Raw genomic sequence first — 17,539 nt, 5'->3', positions numbered from 1 at the left:
CCCTCAGTTAAGGTGGTCTGAGCAAATAACCTCCAGGTGAAGGGCTTAGTAGTACATAGACTAACATGCCAACCCATTTCTTCCAGGTAACTATGTTGGAATTGTAGAAAGGAGAGTTCATTTGGGAACTCAAAACCAGCTTTAATTAATTTCCTTCAACATGTTGGCAGTGTCATGTAATTTGTCTTTAAAAAAAAAAAAAATCTGCACTCAGAGAAGTTAGGAAAAGAAAAGAAAAGAAGTTGGACCAGCCAGCAGCAATGAAAACAGTAGCAAATTGTATTTTGGCTAGTGACAGAAAAAGGCGGAGTTGATCCATGGTTTAATCCTCTTTGAGTTTTGTACATTTCTTCATTTCTTGGAAGTCTTCATACATTTGGAGAAGAATATTGTTAAAGCTTCCTGTGTAGTTTACAATTACCCTTTGGTTTTGTATATTGTTTTAATATCATATAATTACTTTGTTTTTTAAACAGGTAAAAGATTTGGTCCAGACAACAGAAGTGATGACGTTTATTGAAGAAGTATATTTAAGCCTTCTGCGTCATCCCATTTTCTGGAAAATTCAGCTTAGCCAGCTGACCCTTCAGCTCTTGTGTGTCTGTGAAGTCAGCTTAAAGATAACTGGGGAATGCTCCTCGTTAATTCACCTTTTAGAGCACAGCGTTGAACTTCTGAAGGAGGTAAGGATAGTACGAAATTTTAATATCCCTGTTGTCCCTTAAGTGGGACTTTCAAAGCAGGGTGAGTGTATTCTTTTACTTCATTGCATATCAAAGGTGTTTTGATCAAATACCATTAGATCATACTATTAATGTGCTACTGCTGTCATCTGTTATAAAAACGAGTCACTAAATTTGGAGCACCAGTTAAGGGTCTACCCCTGTAGCATTTTGTTACAACACAAGTACTGAGCACCTATTACATGCTCGACCCTGTAGAATACATACAAGAGAAGGTACAGTCTGTGACCCCAAGAGACTTACAAACGTGCAAATAAATAACGCAAATAATTGGAGGACAGTAAATTAAATGCTTTTCTGGGAGGATCTGGAAAGTGCAGTGGGAGTACAAATTAAGGGAAGCAGGGCCTTGAGTTCAGATTTGAGGAAGTCTGAAGAGGGGTTTGCCTGATACAAAACAGGTGTTGGGGAGGCATTCCAGCTGTGGAACAGCATGTGCCCGAACACAGAAACATGAGCAAGCTGGGCAGGCGTGACCTTTTCAGAAAACAAGGTGTCAACAAGGTACCGTTGACCGATCAAGATGTAGGGGAGGAGGCTGGGCCTACCACGAAAGGTCTTCTGTGCCACACGAATGAATTTACACTTTATCTTCTAAGCGAGGCGTGCTATTGCAACCTTTCTGCATGGAGGTGCCCTCCTGTTTTCGGGTGTGGAAGATCATTGTGGTGGGACAGTGGAGGAGGTTTTTAGAGCAGGGCAACACTACTGGGGCAGGCAATGAGGAGCCACGTCTTAGACCGTTGGGGTGGCTGTAACAAACTACCACGGGATGGGTGGCTTGAACGACACAAATTCGTTGTTCATGCTTCTGGAGACCAGGAAGTCCCAGGCCAGGGTGCTGGCTGACTGGATTCTGGTGAGGAATCTCTTCCTGGCGTGTAGATAGCTGCCTCCTTGCTGCGTTCTCACAGGGTGGGGAGAGAGCAAGAGTGAGCCATTCCTTCTTGTTAAAAGAACACTATTCTTACTGGATGAGGGCCCCACCCTTATGACCTCATTTAACTTTAATTCTGCACTCCAAATGTAGTCGCATTGGTAGTTAGGACTTCAGCATGTTTATTTGTGTGGCGGGGCAACATTTCTGTCCATAGCAAGGGGCTGATTAGGAGAAGAGAGTAGGAAAGAGTAGAAGATGGAGAGCAAGAGAGTAGGAAAAGAGAGATGTGGGAGATGAAGTCAGTAGGGCTTTGTGACTGATTAGATGGCAAAGGAGAAGTTCCTTGACAAGAGTCTCAGCTTTCTCTTTTGGGCATCTGGATGGCGCCATTCACTTGGAGGGATGGCAGCAGATGTTGGAGGGAAGATGACAAATCTTGGTTTTAGGGAGACTTGGTGTGAGGTATATATGAATCATAGATAGTTGGGTATGTGGTTTTGAAATTCAGGATAGAAGCTTTTAAGCGAAAGGTGTAGCTTTGTAGACATCTACTTCGGGGTGGGAGTTTTAGCCATGGGATTGCATTGCGTGGGTTTTCATGGAACTCCAGGGGCTAGAGTGTACTGAAAATGGGGAGAGCGGATGGCTAGAAGGATTACATGTTAAACAGAAGAGACTGAGGACCTGAAAATCAAGGGAAGGAATAGCTCCTATTTCGAAAAGGTGAATGGCCAACATTGTCATGCTGAGAGTATTTAAAATAAGGTATGGAAAGTACTGTTAGGATGCAGTGAGTAGAAGTTTATTGTTTGCATTAGAGGAAGCAGTTTGGAGTGATGGAACCAAATTAGAATAAAGGAGTAAGTGATAGGTAGGAAACAGAAAGGGGATGTAGATTTTAGAAGGAAGTGGGAGCCAAGGAAGGCAAATTTGTCAATTTGTCAACGATGTGTTTGTGTTCTATAATATATATTGATATGTGTAATAGTAATATGTGGTATATATTCTATAGTAATAGAATATCTCTATTTTATAAAGATCAATATTTTATCTTTATTACATAAAATCTGTTATCTCTACTGTATGTTGTATATAACAGGATAATCGTTATAGATCAAAGCCCTATTTAGATGTATAAATATATATAACCATACCTATTAGATATATAACATCTGCTGTTTATGACACATAATATTTCTAGGTAAGATATAGAAAATATGTAAAAACACAGTTCTTCTTACATTTTGGATGTTAACCCCTCATCAGATAGATCATTAGCGAATGATCTCCCGTCCCGTAGATTGCTTTTTCATTTTGTCAATGATTTCCTTTCCTTTGCTGTGCAAAGGCTTTTTATTTTGATGCAGTCTCATCGGCTTGTTTTTTGCTTTTGTTGTCCTTGCCTCAGGAAACACCCAAAACAATACTGCTAATACCAACTTCTGATTGCTTACTGCCTATGTTTTCTTCCAGGAATTTTATAATTTTAAGTGTTATAGTAAGGCTTGAATCCATTTTTAGTTTTTTAGTGTATGATGTAAGACAGTGGTCCAGTTTCATTCTTTTGCGGGTAGCTGTGTAGTTTTTCCCAGCACCATTTGAGAGACTGTCCTTTCCCCATTGTATATTCTTGCCTTTTTTGTCGAAGATTAATCATCCATAGGAGTGTCGGTTTATTTCCAGGCTCCCTGTTCTGTTCCATTGATCTGTGTGTCTGTTTTTGTGTAAGTACCATACCGTTTTGATTACTGTAAACTTGCAGTATAATTTGGAACCTGGGAGTGTGATACCTCCAGCTTTGTTGTTCTTTTGCGACATTGCCTTGGCTGTTTGAGGTCCTTCTGTGGTTCCACACAAATTTTAGGATTATTTGTTCTAGTTTGGTGAAAAATTCTATTGGTATTTTGATAGGGATTGTTTTGAATCTTTAGATTGTTCTGGGAAGTATGAACGTTGTAACAATAATTCTTCTAGCCCATGAACATGGAATGAATATCTTTCCATTTATTTGCGTCCTTTTCAGTTTCTTTCATTAGTCCCTTATTGTTGTCAGAGTACAGGTCTTTTACTTCCTTGGTTAAATTTATTCCTGTGTATTTTTTTCTTTTTTGATAACAGTTGTATATGGGATTGTTCTCTTAATTTCTCTTTCTGATAGTTTAGTATTAGTGTATAGAAATGCAACAGATTTCTGTGTGTTGATTTTTGTATCCCACAACTTTACTGAATTCATTTATTTTAATAGTTTTTCAGTGGAGGCTTTGGGGTTTTCTGTATGTAGTATATGTCATCGGCAAATGTGACAGTTTTCTTTCTAATTTGGATGTCTTTTATCTCTTTTGCTTGCCTCATTGCTGTGGCTAGGATTTCCCATACTACGTTGAATAATGGGGTGAGAGTGGGCATCCTTGTCTTGTTCCTGGTCTTAAAGGGAAAGCTTTTAACTTTCACCATTGAGTATGATGTGAGATGTGGGTTTGTCATATATATCCTTGATTATTTTAGAGTATGTTCCCTCTCTACTCACTTTGTTGAAGGTTTTTTTTATGATAAATGATTGTTGAGTTTTGTCAAATGTTTTTTTTTTTTTTTTACATTTATTGATTTTTGAGAGATAGAGCGAGACAAAGTGAGAGTAGAGGTGGGGAAGAGAGAGAGGGAGACACAGAATCCAAAGCAGGCTCCAGGCCCTGAGCTGTCAGCACAGAGCCTGACGTGGGGCTCGAACCCACAAACTGTGAGATCATGACCTGAGCCAAAGTCGGACGCTCAACTGACTGAGCCACCCAGGAGCCCCTGCTTTTTCTTTTTTAAACTGGGCACGGAGGGGCACCTGGGTGGTTCACTTGCTTGAGCATCCGACTCTGGATTTCAGCTCAGGTGATCATCCCAGGTTCTTGGGATCAGGCTCCATGTCAGGTTCTGCACTGGGTGTGGATGGAGCCTGCTTAAGATTCTCTCTCTCTCTCTCTCTCTCTCTCTCTCTCTGCACCTTTCCCCTGCTTGTGCATGCTCTCTAAAAATAAAAAAATAAAAAATAAGTGGACGTGCAGAATTTGAAATGAAACTGACGAAAAGATAATGGCAAAGAATAGTATGACAGTATATACAGTAAGCATATTGGTTTCAAAATGCATTGATTGTCCTCAAGTAGATAGCCATTGCTTCATTGTTCTCAACTGTATTTCAAAACAGTGAGCAGGTATAGGCCCAAAGACACACATGAGAAAATATTCCTTTAAAACAATTCACAATTTTTCTTTCTTTGCTGGTTTTGAGAAGTCCATAAATAAGCACTTTGGAAGAGTGTGCAGTTTATTTTCACTTTTTAAATGGTATAACAGAGATGCGGATGTTTATTTATTATATACGGTGCCGGAGTTGAGAGTATTTCCAAGATTATAACTTTGAATTTGTCAGACTAATTTGTTTTCTCCAAGTGTTTTCTTAACACTTGGTTCTAGCTCTTGTTTCCTTTTTTTTTCCCTTGCCTGTCTTCACAGTTCCTAGACTCTTCTGCTCGGCAGGTGTTTCTGTAAAATTTCAGAAATGAAGTAACTTCAGGAAAATTTAAGCAAAAGCCTGGACCTTTCTTCTTTAGTTCCAGAATACGTTAATGTTTTCTTTATTTAGAAAGCTCAAATAATATCTTATGTTTTTTGCAATTTATTTATTAGAACTTGATGTTCACATTCTTCTTTTTCATTTCATTTATATACTTGATGAAAATATTTTTCAGTTTCTATGGTTATTGCTTTGCTACATTTAAATGTGCTTAATAGATTACTCTCATGTAAAAATAATTTCTGCCTCCCTGGGTACTATTGTTTCTTTTATAAAAATACCACGAGTTACTAAAATTTGGTAAGTGTAGTTCTTTACCTAAGTTGTATAGTCTGGATTAGTTGAGCTACTTTGCAGAAATGAAGTATCTCGTAGTATTTCACGTAGGTTTTCAGTGGTTTGAAAAATTGGTTTTGAAGACTTGTCAGTCTGTTGTGTTACAGAGTTTTCTGCTTTAAAGTGATTTGGGGTATAGCCTAGGCTCTTCAGCCAGGTGCGATAATGTTTTGAATTCACGTGTCACTGCCACGGCAGTCACCATCCTTCCTGTAGGAGAGCAGGCTTACTGTAAATAACGTTGTACAATTGAGGGCACCTTTTGGGATGAGCACTGGGTGTTGTATGGGAACCAATTTGACAATAAACTTCATATATTGAAAAAAAAAAAAAATAAAAAAAATAAAATACAAAATTAAAAAAAAATAATGTTGTACAATAGGTTTAAGATCTCTCATGTTTTATGTACTCTTCCTGGATACGTGTTAATAAAGCATGGCTCTGGTAACTTCTTTAATTCCACTCTTGTTTTTCTTTTAGGATTTTCCTGTTGAACTGGTCATAATTGGAATAGCTTTATTGCTTCTACAGACTCCAGCAAGTCAGCAGAAGCCGATCTTAAGTCTGGGTAAATAAAAATACTCTCACAAGAGTAAATCGTAAATGTAACATGAGTGGTAGCAGGACTCACTTGAACTATGTATTAGGTTGTGCTGTAAAGTCCTATATACTTTGAGTTTCCATTCTAGAATTTTCCTAATTAAGGAACAAAGTAGAACTTTGTTTTTATTACCCAACAAGGTGGGGGTTTTTTTGGTAATTTTTTTTTTTAATGTTTATTTACTTTTGAAAGAGAGCGTGAGTGGGGGAGGGGAAGAGAGGGAGGGAGGAAGACACAGAATCCGAAGCAGGCTCCAGGCTCTGAGCTGTCGGCACAGAGCCCGATGTGGGGCACGAACCCATAAACCGTGAGGTCATGACCTGAGCCTAAGTTGGATGCTTAACCGACTGAGCCACCCAGGCGCCCCCAGCAAGGTGTTTTCTGCAAGGCTCCTTATGCCATAATATACCAGTTATCTCAGCTGGTATATTATCAGTTATCTCAGCTGTGCGTTAGGACGTTATAATCTACATCCTGTAGCAATGACATTGGTAAATATTTTGAAGGGCATCTCAACTTATTCACAGTGTACATCAGATTGAAAGTCAATAGCATAAAACGCCTGAAACAAAAGAAAGGTACAAATAGCATTTGTATTCATTTTTTAAATTCTATATACCTTTCCTATTTAAAACCGTTGCGACCCGGAACACGATTTAATTTATAGTCACTGTATCAACCTAGCTGGAAACAAATGAAAGATAACATTCTTCTGACTATCCAGGATTGATTTGAAACGAGGGTGAGGGATGAGGTTAAAGGGGGGGTGGGAGGGGAGTTTAAAAATGTTCCTTTTAAGAATATGGTAAAGAATCCAGTCGCTAGGGCTGACAGATTGGCAAGGATGTCATACCTTTAAAACGAAGCTTTTATGCTAATGTCACCTTGCTTTACTCGGTCTAATACGATCCGTGTAGTCATGTAGGATCCGACTAGATTATGTTGCTTGGTGCCGTGATCTGTGGACCTGTCCCCACCGTCATTTTCAAGTGCTTGAGGTAAACCCCGACGGGGAGCTTCATGGTGGGCATTTTAATTCATCACGATTTTGAGGGTCAGTTGGTCTGTTTACAATCTGTCTTGACCATGGCTCTAGCAAGTGGAGGGGACCCTTGGCTTCCCACGCTGTTTGTCTGTTGGCCTTGTTTAGGCCCTCCTGAGGCTCTTTCTGAACTGCTTTTGCCTTTTTGGTTGATGTTGTTCTTCTGGTGGTGCACGTGGCATCCTCCCGCGGGTATAATTTGCCAACGCTAGCACTTTAGACAGCCATACTTCTCTTTTCTTTTCTTTTCTTTTCTTTCTTTTTTAGCAGCTTTCTTGCGGTACAGTTTATTTATCATAAAGTTCCCCGTTTTTAAGTGTAAAGTAGCTTTTTTTTTTTTTTTTTTTTTTTTTTTTAATGACTTTACAGAGTTGTGTAACCAGCCGTGCGATCTTGTTTTCGAGCATTTCTATCATCCGGGATGTTATGTTGCAAAGTAGGGAAGATGTGTTGTTTGTCTATTGGGCAAGAGTGAGTTCAAACAGGAGCACCAAGAGGATGATGATTTCGAATTTGCTAAATGCACAGCAGTAATACAAAGTTTATGCTGCTTCATTATTAAACACTCGCCTTGATTGTAAATAGCGACCTCTAAAACTGCCTGGAAGATTTATAACAAGGAAGATAGAACTCTATGCATTTCCTGTTTTATAAGAGGTGATGGATTTTCCTAATCTCTCAGAGAGAATCTTGGATTAAGACTCATGGCTGGCTTGGAACGATACAGAGAAGATTTGCAGTCCTGTGCAAGGATGTATGCGAATTTGTGAAGCGTTCCAGATGCTTAAAACTTAATGGGGGAAAAACCCCCCTGATACCTAGGCAGAAAAGGTCAATTAGTAGAGTTAGAGTAGCAGGTGTTTGGACTTCATACCATGTTTAGGTTTGACTTCTTCCCTGCCCTCCACCCCCCACCCCCCCACCCCGGTCCCATGGCTAAGTTTATTGTATTTGTTCTCTTAGAAAATTGAACACTTTAAAAACCAGGCCCACGTGGCAGCTTGAGTCCCTCTGTTCATGGAGACTGAGAAGTCTCAGCTTGTCTTCACGACACTGGGACACAGGGTGTGGAATGGAGGGTTGAGAGCATGGTGCCAGAGCAAGGGGTCAAGAGTAATGGACTGAAGAGGTGGGGAGCAGGTTGTCCATCTCGTCGAGGAGGAAGGGGGAGTGGCTGCATGCAGCGAGATTCCCCTGGACCCAGCTCTTAAGATCCTTCTTGTGGTGTTCCATGGGGCTGGGATGGGGGAAGTGGATGGCAGGGAAAAGTGGTGCACGTGACAGGGCTGCAGAGGCCACCCCGGAAGAAGGTAGTGCGCCAGCAGGGAGCGGACACAGGACTTGCCAGTGCCTGTCCAGCCCTGCAGGGAGAGGACCAGTGGCTTGGTTGGGGGCTGGGTCCTGCGCGAAGACCTCCGGTGCCTTCACCGCCGGCGCCCCGGCCAAGTGCTGGGTCAGGTCACGCTCCAGACCCTGGAAGCTGGGCTGGCGATGACATTTGCAGAAGGCGCCCAAGTGGCAGTGCAGCGGAGTCAGGTCCCCGGCGGCGATCGTGGCCGAGACCAACCCCAGTAACCGGAGGAACGAGCCCCCCGGGCCGGCGGCTGTGCGTCACGGCCGCCACACAGGTGCGGCCCAGGTTTGACTTCTGATCGAAAGAAAATATTGGCAACTCCTTGACCTGACTTAAGGCTTGTAGAATTTTTTTTTTTTTTTTTTTTTTTTTTGCTGCGATGGGTAATTCAGATGATTACTTTGGTACTCTAGCTCTGAATCCTATGAATGACATCTTTCTGTAAATTAGTGTTCATCTAATGATTGTGAAGAAATAGATATTTAGGCCTTAACTCATTATGTTAATGGTCTAGGGGAGATTATACACGTAACTAATTTGTTACCCATTCGTGCGTGTTTCTGATGTGTAAGCCGAGTGTCCATTTTAAAACATCATTTATAAGAATGAGTCTGTTGGTTGCTGGTGATGGACTTTGAGATTTTTCCTGATCAGCTTTTTAGCAGTTACAGTGAAGGACATCCCCGCTTCAGCATCTCAATATAATTCTCACCTGGGTTTGTCAGGGAAGCATGCACATCGGTCTTAGAACCCACTGATCAGGAACTCTGGTCTCTGGCTCCGCTGAGGACAGTAGAAGGACCTGACCGTACAAGGGCAATAGTTGAGCTGTACTTTAAAGAAATTCGTATTTACTTAAAGAGTTGGTTTATACTCTGTGGTATGTATTTTCTCTAAGAGTGTCTTCATTACCAGTTACCTACATTCACCGCTTGTTTTCGATAATAGTTCGTTTTTACGTTCCTCCGATTTCTAAAAGGATAAGATTTGTCATCTTAGTTATGTGTCTGACCCAATTGTAAAGGGGTAAGGAAACTTTTTGCATATCACTCTTAAACAAGATAGCATTTTGTCGGATTGTGGTAGTAATTTCTTAACTGTGAATTGTTGTTTTGATGAATAGCTCTGAAGCTCGTCTCTTTTGCTGAGGGTCAGAAAATCCCAAAGGCCTCCTTGGTGCTGGTGATGCCCCTTCTGCAGATCCTGTCTTCTACTGCCTTGGAAGACTGTATGTCCACAGACGAAGAAGGTCCCTCTAGGCAGCAGTTGGCTGTAAACCTTTTGGAAATAGTACAGCAGGAATCCTGCAGAGACGACCGCCAGAAGGTAATGAGTTCAGCTTTGTTTCTCTTAAGTAAGGTGGCAGTGTGGGACTTAGGTTTGCTCAGGTAATCTCACATCCCGATGAAGTATCTGTTTGGGTGTGAACACCTTGAACGTTACCATTCTGTCAGGCAGTGGTGTAGCTATTAGTATATTCCTCTGGACTGTGAATGGGGAGGGTAAAATCAATTTTGGAAGTGCCGTATAATTTTTTTTTTCCCTCTTTGAATTTCCCGGCTACATGAGTAGTTCAAGGTCCTGAGAAATCCTGCAGAAAAGGAACTAGTTCAATTTAACCTAGTGCTTCTCCAACACATTTGAGCAAGGAATCCTCCTTTCTTGTCGTACTGTTTAATAAGGACAGCGTGTTGCTGCATCTGGGACAATCCAAGGCTGGGAATCTCAAACGCCTGGAAGTTCTGGCATCTGCAAGAGCTAGGACTTCATTTTTTAAAATGTGACACCTTCTGCCATTTTCCTTGGCTTAATGGCTCCCGATGTCTCCTGTGTGTGCCCCCACGCTGCGGCCTTCAGTCGGAAGACTGCGGGTCTGTCCCACTCCATCCGTATTCCTGCCTGCTAGGCATACCTCATTCTGCTTTGTCAATCTCACCGTCTCTGTTACGATAACGTAAACGTATTGTCAACATCTGGTTAGTGGCTGGCTTCTGGGCCTGCATTTGTTAGACCTTTTCTCTTTTGGTATTTGAGTTTTGCCTTCAGTAAAATGTGGGATTATTTCCCAACTACCGATTTTCTGGGGATTGAATGAGGATTAAAGAAGTAAAACAGGTGAAACATCTTCTGTCTCCGTGGAGAGTGACATTACATAAATGCAGGCGACCGCCACACATGTTGTTTCATCCGAGAAAGCAGGGAAACCTGGAATCACGTGTTGTTACATGTTCTAGCAGCAAAAATCCGGGCACTGTGATTCCTTGCTTGAGGGCACAGCAAAAACTAGCCCATAGGCAAATTGGCTGCATACTGCAGCATCCGAATTCCTAATTGTTTGTCCAGAACTTTAAAACTTGACATAGGTAATTCACTTGCAATGAGAGAAGGAAGTTCTTGGGCTCAGTCAGTTAAGTGTCCGACTTCAGCTCAGGTCACGATCGCGACGTTTGTGAGTTCAAGCCCTGCATGGGGCTCACTGCTGTCAGTGGACAGCCCACTTTGAATCCTCTGTCCCCCTGCCCCTTTGCCCCTCCCCATTAGTGTTTTCTCTCTCTCTCTCTCTCTCTCTCTCTCTCTCAAAAATAAATAAACATTAAAAAATATTTTAAAAAAATAAGAGGGAAGGAAGTTCTCGTGCCCACTCTAATACAAGTGCGGCCTGGGTTTTCTTTCTTCTTCTTCTCTTCTTTTTTTTTTTTTTTAAATTACTTTTTAAAAATGTTTTTATTGTGTTGTTGTTGCTGATAGTTAAATCGTATATGTAATTTTTAAAATATTTATTTGTTTTTGAGAGAGATGAGAGCGAGAAAGACAGACGGAGAGTGAGCAGGAGAGGTGCAGGGAGAGAAGGAGACACAGAATCGGAAGCAGGCTCCAGGCCCCGAGCTGTCAGCACAGAGCCCAGCACGGGGCTCCAACTCACGAGGAGTGAGATTATGACCTGAGCAGAAGTCAGATGCTTAACCTACTGAGCCACCCAGGTGCCCCGCCCAGGTTTTCTAATAGCCTTTTACTTTCCCGCCTGATTGGCTGGTACAGAACAATAATTGTATTCTGGATGGGGGCAGGGCAGGCTATACTTACGTCTAAGAGTTCTGTTCTTTTAGCTCACAAGTGATATGTTTTGAGAATCACTCTGACCAGAATACACGGGTGCTCAGTTGACTATTCGCCTAGGTGTGTGGGAATCGTATTCATTAACACTAACAGCTGGACTCTGTCTCCAGCAGCTGGTGAAGAGGGAGGAGGAAGGAAGACCATTAGGGCTATAAACATTCTCCCGATGATAATGTGCTGCTTTGTGGACGCTCGGCGTAGTTACGATCACCATTTTTTAAAAATGTAAGCCACGGTTTACTGATGGCTTTTCTTCTGCACCTGTCCAGGCCTTTATATTCCAAGCATACCTATAAATTTAACAGGATGCAATGTCTCTGAGTCTCTCCCTGAATCTTTGCTTTTGCACATAATGCTCTTTTGTCTCCTTTGCCTGACCTACTCATTCTTCAAGACTCGGCCTCCTGGAGTCCGAATTCATTACCCTCTCCTCTGCGTCCCCAGCACTTACAACATTACTCACTTGTGCTGTGTCTTAACTTAGGGGGCTATGTATTTGTATCTCCAGCTATGCCGTGAGCTCATCGAGGGAAAGAATCGTGACCCTTTTCACACTTCACCTTTATTTTCTAAGCACATTAAAATCGAAATTGCAACAGATGTTGAACTTTTTGTATTTTTCCACACCAGTGTTTTTTTTGCTTTATCTTTTTCAGCTGATCGTAGAAAGAGCATTCAAAAATACTTTAGCCGGCTGTTAATTGAATACTCTATTTTCCACATACTTAAATAAGCTAGGATGTTGCCGATATATCTTGGTATCCTCAATACCTAACACCTTGTTTACCACATGATAGACATTCAGTAAATTTCTATTCAGTGAGGAATGTGTGCTTCTGATAAGGATACAGATCTTTTTATTATCTTTACATATTACAGAAAGACCTGGGGCTCCTGGCTGGCTTAGTCAGTTGAGCATCTGACTCTTGATTTTGGCTCAGGTCAGGCTCGTGGGGTTGAACCCCACATTGGACTCTGCTGAGCATGGAGCCTACTTAAGAGTCTGTCTCCCACCTCCTCTGCCCCGCCTCCAATTGCACCTGTGTGCACGCACACACTCTTTCTCTCTCTCTCTCACAAAAAGACCTTTGTACAAAACCACAGATGTTGTTTTTTTATTATTTTTAGATGGGTGTCTCTGACTTAGCACGTTTGCTTTAGAACTAGAGCAGTTCTTGAAAAAACATTTTTTTTTTACATTTATTTATTTTTGAGAGAGAGAGAGACAGAGCACAAGTGGGGGAGGGGCAGAGAGAGAAGGAGACATAGAATCTGAAGCAGGCTCCAGGCTCCGAGCTGACAGTACAGAGCCCGACTCAGGGCTCGAACTCACCAGCCGTGAGATCATGACCTGAGCTGAAGTCGGACGCTTAACCGACTGAGCCACTCAGGCGCCCTTAGAGCAATTCTTCAAAAGCCCAATTCTTCTGATGAATGAAAACAAGGGTAAATATCTTGTACCATGTGATTCTGTATTAACCTATCCATTTCTGAAGGGTTGATAACCGTGAAATTGAGCACATTTTAACTTCTAATTTTTGAGAATTAAAAAATGTAAGATATCAGAACAGCCACTCATCTTATTTTTAAAGATTCACATAATCTAGTAAGCTTGTACTGTTTTTTAGTGGTGTGTGGGAAACAGGATCCTGTCTCTTAGGCTATTAAATGTGATATTTAAAACTACCTTTGTGCTTTTCTGGGTTAAAAAAAAATATCAGACACTAGTTATAAATTCTAATGTGTTTAAAATCATTTTTTTACTTGTTTTAATGTTTATTTATTTTGGAGAGAGATGGAGGGCGAGCAGGGGAGAGGGCAGAGAGAGAGGAAGACGCAGAATCTGAAGCAGGCCCTAGGCTCTGAGCTGTCAGCACAGAGCCTGATGTGGGGCTCAAACCCACGAACTGTGAGATCATGACCTGAGCCGAAGTCAGACGCTCAACCAACTGAGCCACCCAGGCGCCCTGAGATCCAGATTTTTAACTATTTAACTGTAGAGCCTACATCCTTTTGCCTCCGCTTTGATTTTTTGTTGTTGGCATGGTAATTTATAATCTTTTGTGCTGAACTTGGGAGTAAATAGAACAGAGTTTGAGATTTATAGGCAAGCACTAAGTCCTAGTACATTAAAATAAACTGGTTTCTTAAAAGCTTTGGTTGGCACTGAAAAGGAATTAGTAAGTCGTTGATCTTGTACATCTAACATTGCCTCTGACTAACATGGATACTGAGGTTGGTGTGGATTTTCCTTTGGTGATAAGTAGCCCTCCCAAAGCTCTCCACTCTTGACTGGATTCTTCATAGAGATATAGAGCAGAAAGAGCCCCTTGAAGCCATGTCTAGTCCGGTCGTCTGCTTCTGGTCTGGTGAGTGATGAAATCCTCTCTTCAGAAAACCTGTCCTTCTTTTAAGGGACTCCCGATTGGAGTTTCTGTGTTCCCCCTTCTGATAAAATCCTGGCTCCATTTGGGTTAAGCCTATTTCAGAGACTATTGCAGATGAGGGTTATTCTTCAAAATTAATGAAAATCTATATTCACTGAATTCACAATTTCTTCTGCAGACCCCTTTAGACAAAGAAGTACTATCAGATGTCTGTCTTATTGTTAATACTTAACAGACTTGAACGTTTTTATTACAAGCTTTTTAGAATGAAGGTTCTCAACTAATATCTGTGAAAGATGCTTTACAACCATTTAATATTCATTTAGATTTTGTTTTCTTATGGGTTCTTCTTTATTTTTTACTGAGATGTCATTCACCGAACATAAGCCTCTTTTATTTTTAAACACCTGCTTTCTCCTCTAAAACAAAGTGCCGGCCAGCACTTTCACAGACCCTTCTCCAGGCTGTGGGGCCACGATTTGGTGGCTGGTACTTTCGAGAAAACCCTGAGTTGCATCCTTGCTCTGGGCCTGTGCCAGGGGCAGCTGTCACTCACTGGGACACAGAGCCTGTTCTGTGATGTCTCATTCAACATTGTGCTTTTTGCCTGCTGTTCTAACCTTTAGGCAAACAAACAGACAAAACACAGAGCCTAAACATCAACTTAATACTTCTAGTAAAGCAGGATCGCTTTTCTGTTTCCATATGTTTACTCTTACATGTCTGTGTAACGTTGCCGCTTGCGACTCAATTTATGGTTCATGGTGATTTCCGATTATTTTCTTTTATACTCCTCTCTACCGGCTTTATTTTTCTCTCCTAAAGATGACAGTGATAATATTTCCCTGTATTTGCAACTTGAGATACTGTGCTAGGTGCTTTACTGTGTCATCATCTACCTCAGAGATCTTGGCAGGAAGGTAGTCATTACTTCCATTTTACGAATGAGCCAAGTAAGGCTCAGAGATTGTGGAAGAGACAGTAGCTGGCATGGCTGTGCTAAAGTCCTGGCTTTTAAATCTCCGGTCCAATGCTGTTTGTCATTTATCGAAAGAATTGGACTCTAGGGGCGCCTGAGTGGCTCAGTCGGTTGAGCATCGGACTTCGGCTCAGGTCACGATCTCGCGGTTGGTGGGTTTGAGCCCCGCGTCGTGCTCTGTGCTGATGGCTCGGAGCCAGGGTCCTGCTTTGGATTCTGTGTCTCCCTCTCTCTCTCTGCCCCTCCCCCGCTCATGCTCTGTCTGTCTGTCTCTGAAATATAAAACAAAATGTAAAAAAAAAAAAAATTCAAAGAAAAAACTTTGATTCTAATCTTTTATGAATTCCATCTTTGGTTAGGGGAAGTATTTTGAGAGAGAGCTATAGTAAATGTAAATATTTAATTTTACAAATTTAATTTTTAAAAATTGTAGCACATTAAAGTGGTTCCAAAATTACAAAATCATATACAGTGAAAAGCTTCCTTCTTACCCTTGATTCTGGTTTAGTTCCCAGCCTCTCATCAAACAGGTAATGATTAGTGGGTATTAATTTCTTTTGTATTGGCCTCCTACTTTTCTTTGCATACACAAGCAAATACAGATATACAGTCCCCCCCCCCCCCGTTAAAAAAAAATAATTGATAGCATTCCAGGCACATTATCTGCATCTTATATTTTCATATCAGATCTTTTCGTAGCCATAAAGATAGCTTCTTGATTTGTTTTTACAGTGGGGTTTACTTTCAAATGTTGTCTCTGCTCTAAAGCATATACCTGAGATAATTGAACACCTACGTCCTCACAAAAACTTTTACAGGACTATTGATAGCAGCATTCTTCGTAATAGCCAAAAAGTGATAACCACCCCATGTCCATTGATTGATGAGTGGATAAAAACATGGTACATCCATACAATGGAATATTATTTGCCCACGGAAAGAAATGAGGTATTGACACAAGTTACAGCCTGGAGGAACCTGGAAAAGATGCTATGTGAAAGGAGCCAGCCACCAGAAAACACATATTGTGTGGTTCCTATTATATGAAATAGCCAGAATAGAAACAAAATAAATTAATTAGTGGATTGCCAGGGGCTATGAGGGTGGTGTTGGGGGAATGAGGAGTGACTGTTAATGGGTGTGGGGTTTCCTTTTGGGTGAGGAAAATTAGTTGTGGTGATTGTTCCACTACTCCATGAATTATGAAAATTCGCTGAATTTAATTTTTTTTTTTAACGTTTATTTATTTTAGAGACAGAGAGAGACAGAGCATGAACGGGGGAGGGGCAGAGAGAGAAGGAGACACAGAATCGGAAGCAGGCTTCAGGCTCTGAGCCGTCAGCCCAGAGCCCGACGCAGGGCTCGAACTCACGGACTGTGAGATCGTGACCTGAGCTGAAGTCAGATGCTCAACTGACTGAGCCACCCAGGCGCCCCGAAAATTCACTGAATTTTAAACTTTATTTTTTTTTTTTAAGTGTGTTTAAATTTATTTTTGAAGGAGAGCGAGAGAGACAGAGCATGAGCAGGGGAGGAGCAGAGAGAGAGAGGGAGACACAGATTCGAAGCAGGCTCCAGGCTCTGAGCTGTCAGCACAGAGCCCGATGCGGGGCTCCAACTCATGAACCGCGAGATCATGACCTGAGCCGAAGTCGGACGCTCAACCGACTGAGCCACCCAGGCGCCCCTAAACTTTTATGTTTTGAGAGAGAGAGCGTGAGTGGGGGAGGGGCAGAGGGAGAGGGAGAGAGAGAATCTTAAGCAGGTTCCATGCCCAGTACAAAGCCCAATGTGGAGCTTGATCTCATGACCGTGAGATCATGACCTAAGCTGAAATCAAGAGTTGGACACTTAACCGACTGAGCCACCCAGGCGTCCCAATAAAGCCATTATTTAAAAAATTTCAGAGGTGCCTGGATGGCACCTTCAGTCAGGTCACCTTCTGACGTTCTTCAGTCAGAAGAACATGTGACTCAATTTCCGGGTCATGAGTTCACTTTAAAGGAAAAAGAAAAAAAAAAAAAGGAAAGAGGAAAAAAAAAAACTTCTATAAAGCTTAATTTTTACTTCCCATCCTTTTAGTTGTTACCATATAAATCAGTTTCTAATAACTGGACAGGTAGATTCTAGATCCTTCGAATTTGTTTCATCACATTCTAAGTGAATTGAATTATTTCATTAGCAGGCAATCTGTAATGCTTCTTTAATGTCTGTGGCTTCTCCTTAGCCATTTTGCGCATTGCTCACGCTGGCCGAGTTCTGTCTATTCTCTGTCCCTGACTGCTCTACTTCCTTTCTGTGAGGAGCCATTTCTCAGGTTGACTTCAGCATACCATCTTCTTTGGGTATCATTTCACTCTAGAGCTGTCATTTCTTATTGTAGGAGCTATTCACAGTTATTCGTATTCTTCGGTTCCAGCTGAACTAACTCTGTTCCTATCTATCAACATACTGTTTTGTTACCAAAATGAACTGTCCTCAGTCTAAGTCTGCCACCTGCCCAGGGTTGCCTCTTACCAAAGCTGGAGCTGGGCAG

The 17,539-nt window shown here is 41.6% G+C and overlaps 1 protein-coding gene and 2 pseudogenes across 8 annotated transcripts in view; 2 read left to right on the top strand and 1 right to left on the bottom strand.

The window, feature by feature from the left end:
- The window catches only part of FOCAD (focadhesin), a 311,383-nt gene that overhangs the window by 84,173 nt on the left and 209,671 nt on the right, over nucleotides 1-17,539 (top strand). For all 8 annotated transcript variants that reach the window (XM_053205043.1, XM_053205041.1, XM_053205038.1 and 5 more), the window contains 3 exons: nucleotides 477-683; nucleotides 6,004-6,091; nucleotides 9,644-9,846. In XM_053205043.1, the coding sequence (XP_053061018.1) occupies nucleotides 477-683; nucleotides 6,004-6,091; nucleotides 9,644-9,846 (498 nt within the window). The remainder of the gene's footprint in view (nucleotides 1-476; nucleotides 684-6,003; nucleotides 6,092-9,643; nucleotides 9,847-17,539) is intronic.
- On the top strand, nucleotides 7,854-7,952 carry LOC113595897 (uncharacterized; annotated as a pseudogene).
- LOC113595892 (prosalusin-like) lies at nucleotides 8,274-9,068 on the bottom strand (annotated as a pseudogene).

This window comes from Acinonyx jubatus, chromosome D4 (genome assembly GCF_027475565.1).
Source record: "Acinonyx jubatus isolate Ajub_Pintada_27869175 chromosome D4, VMU_Ajub_asm_v1.0, whole genome shotgun sequence".
NCBI lineage: Eukaryota > Metazoa > Chordata > Mammalia > Carnivora > Felidae > Acinonyx > Acinonyx jubatus.
The sequence above is the reverse complement of the archived record's forward strand: the minus strand, read 5'-3'. Positions and strand labels throughout refer to the sequence as shown.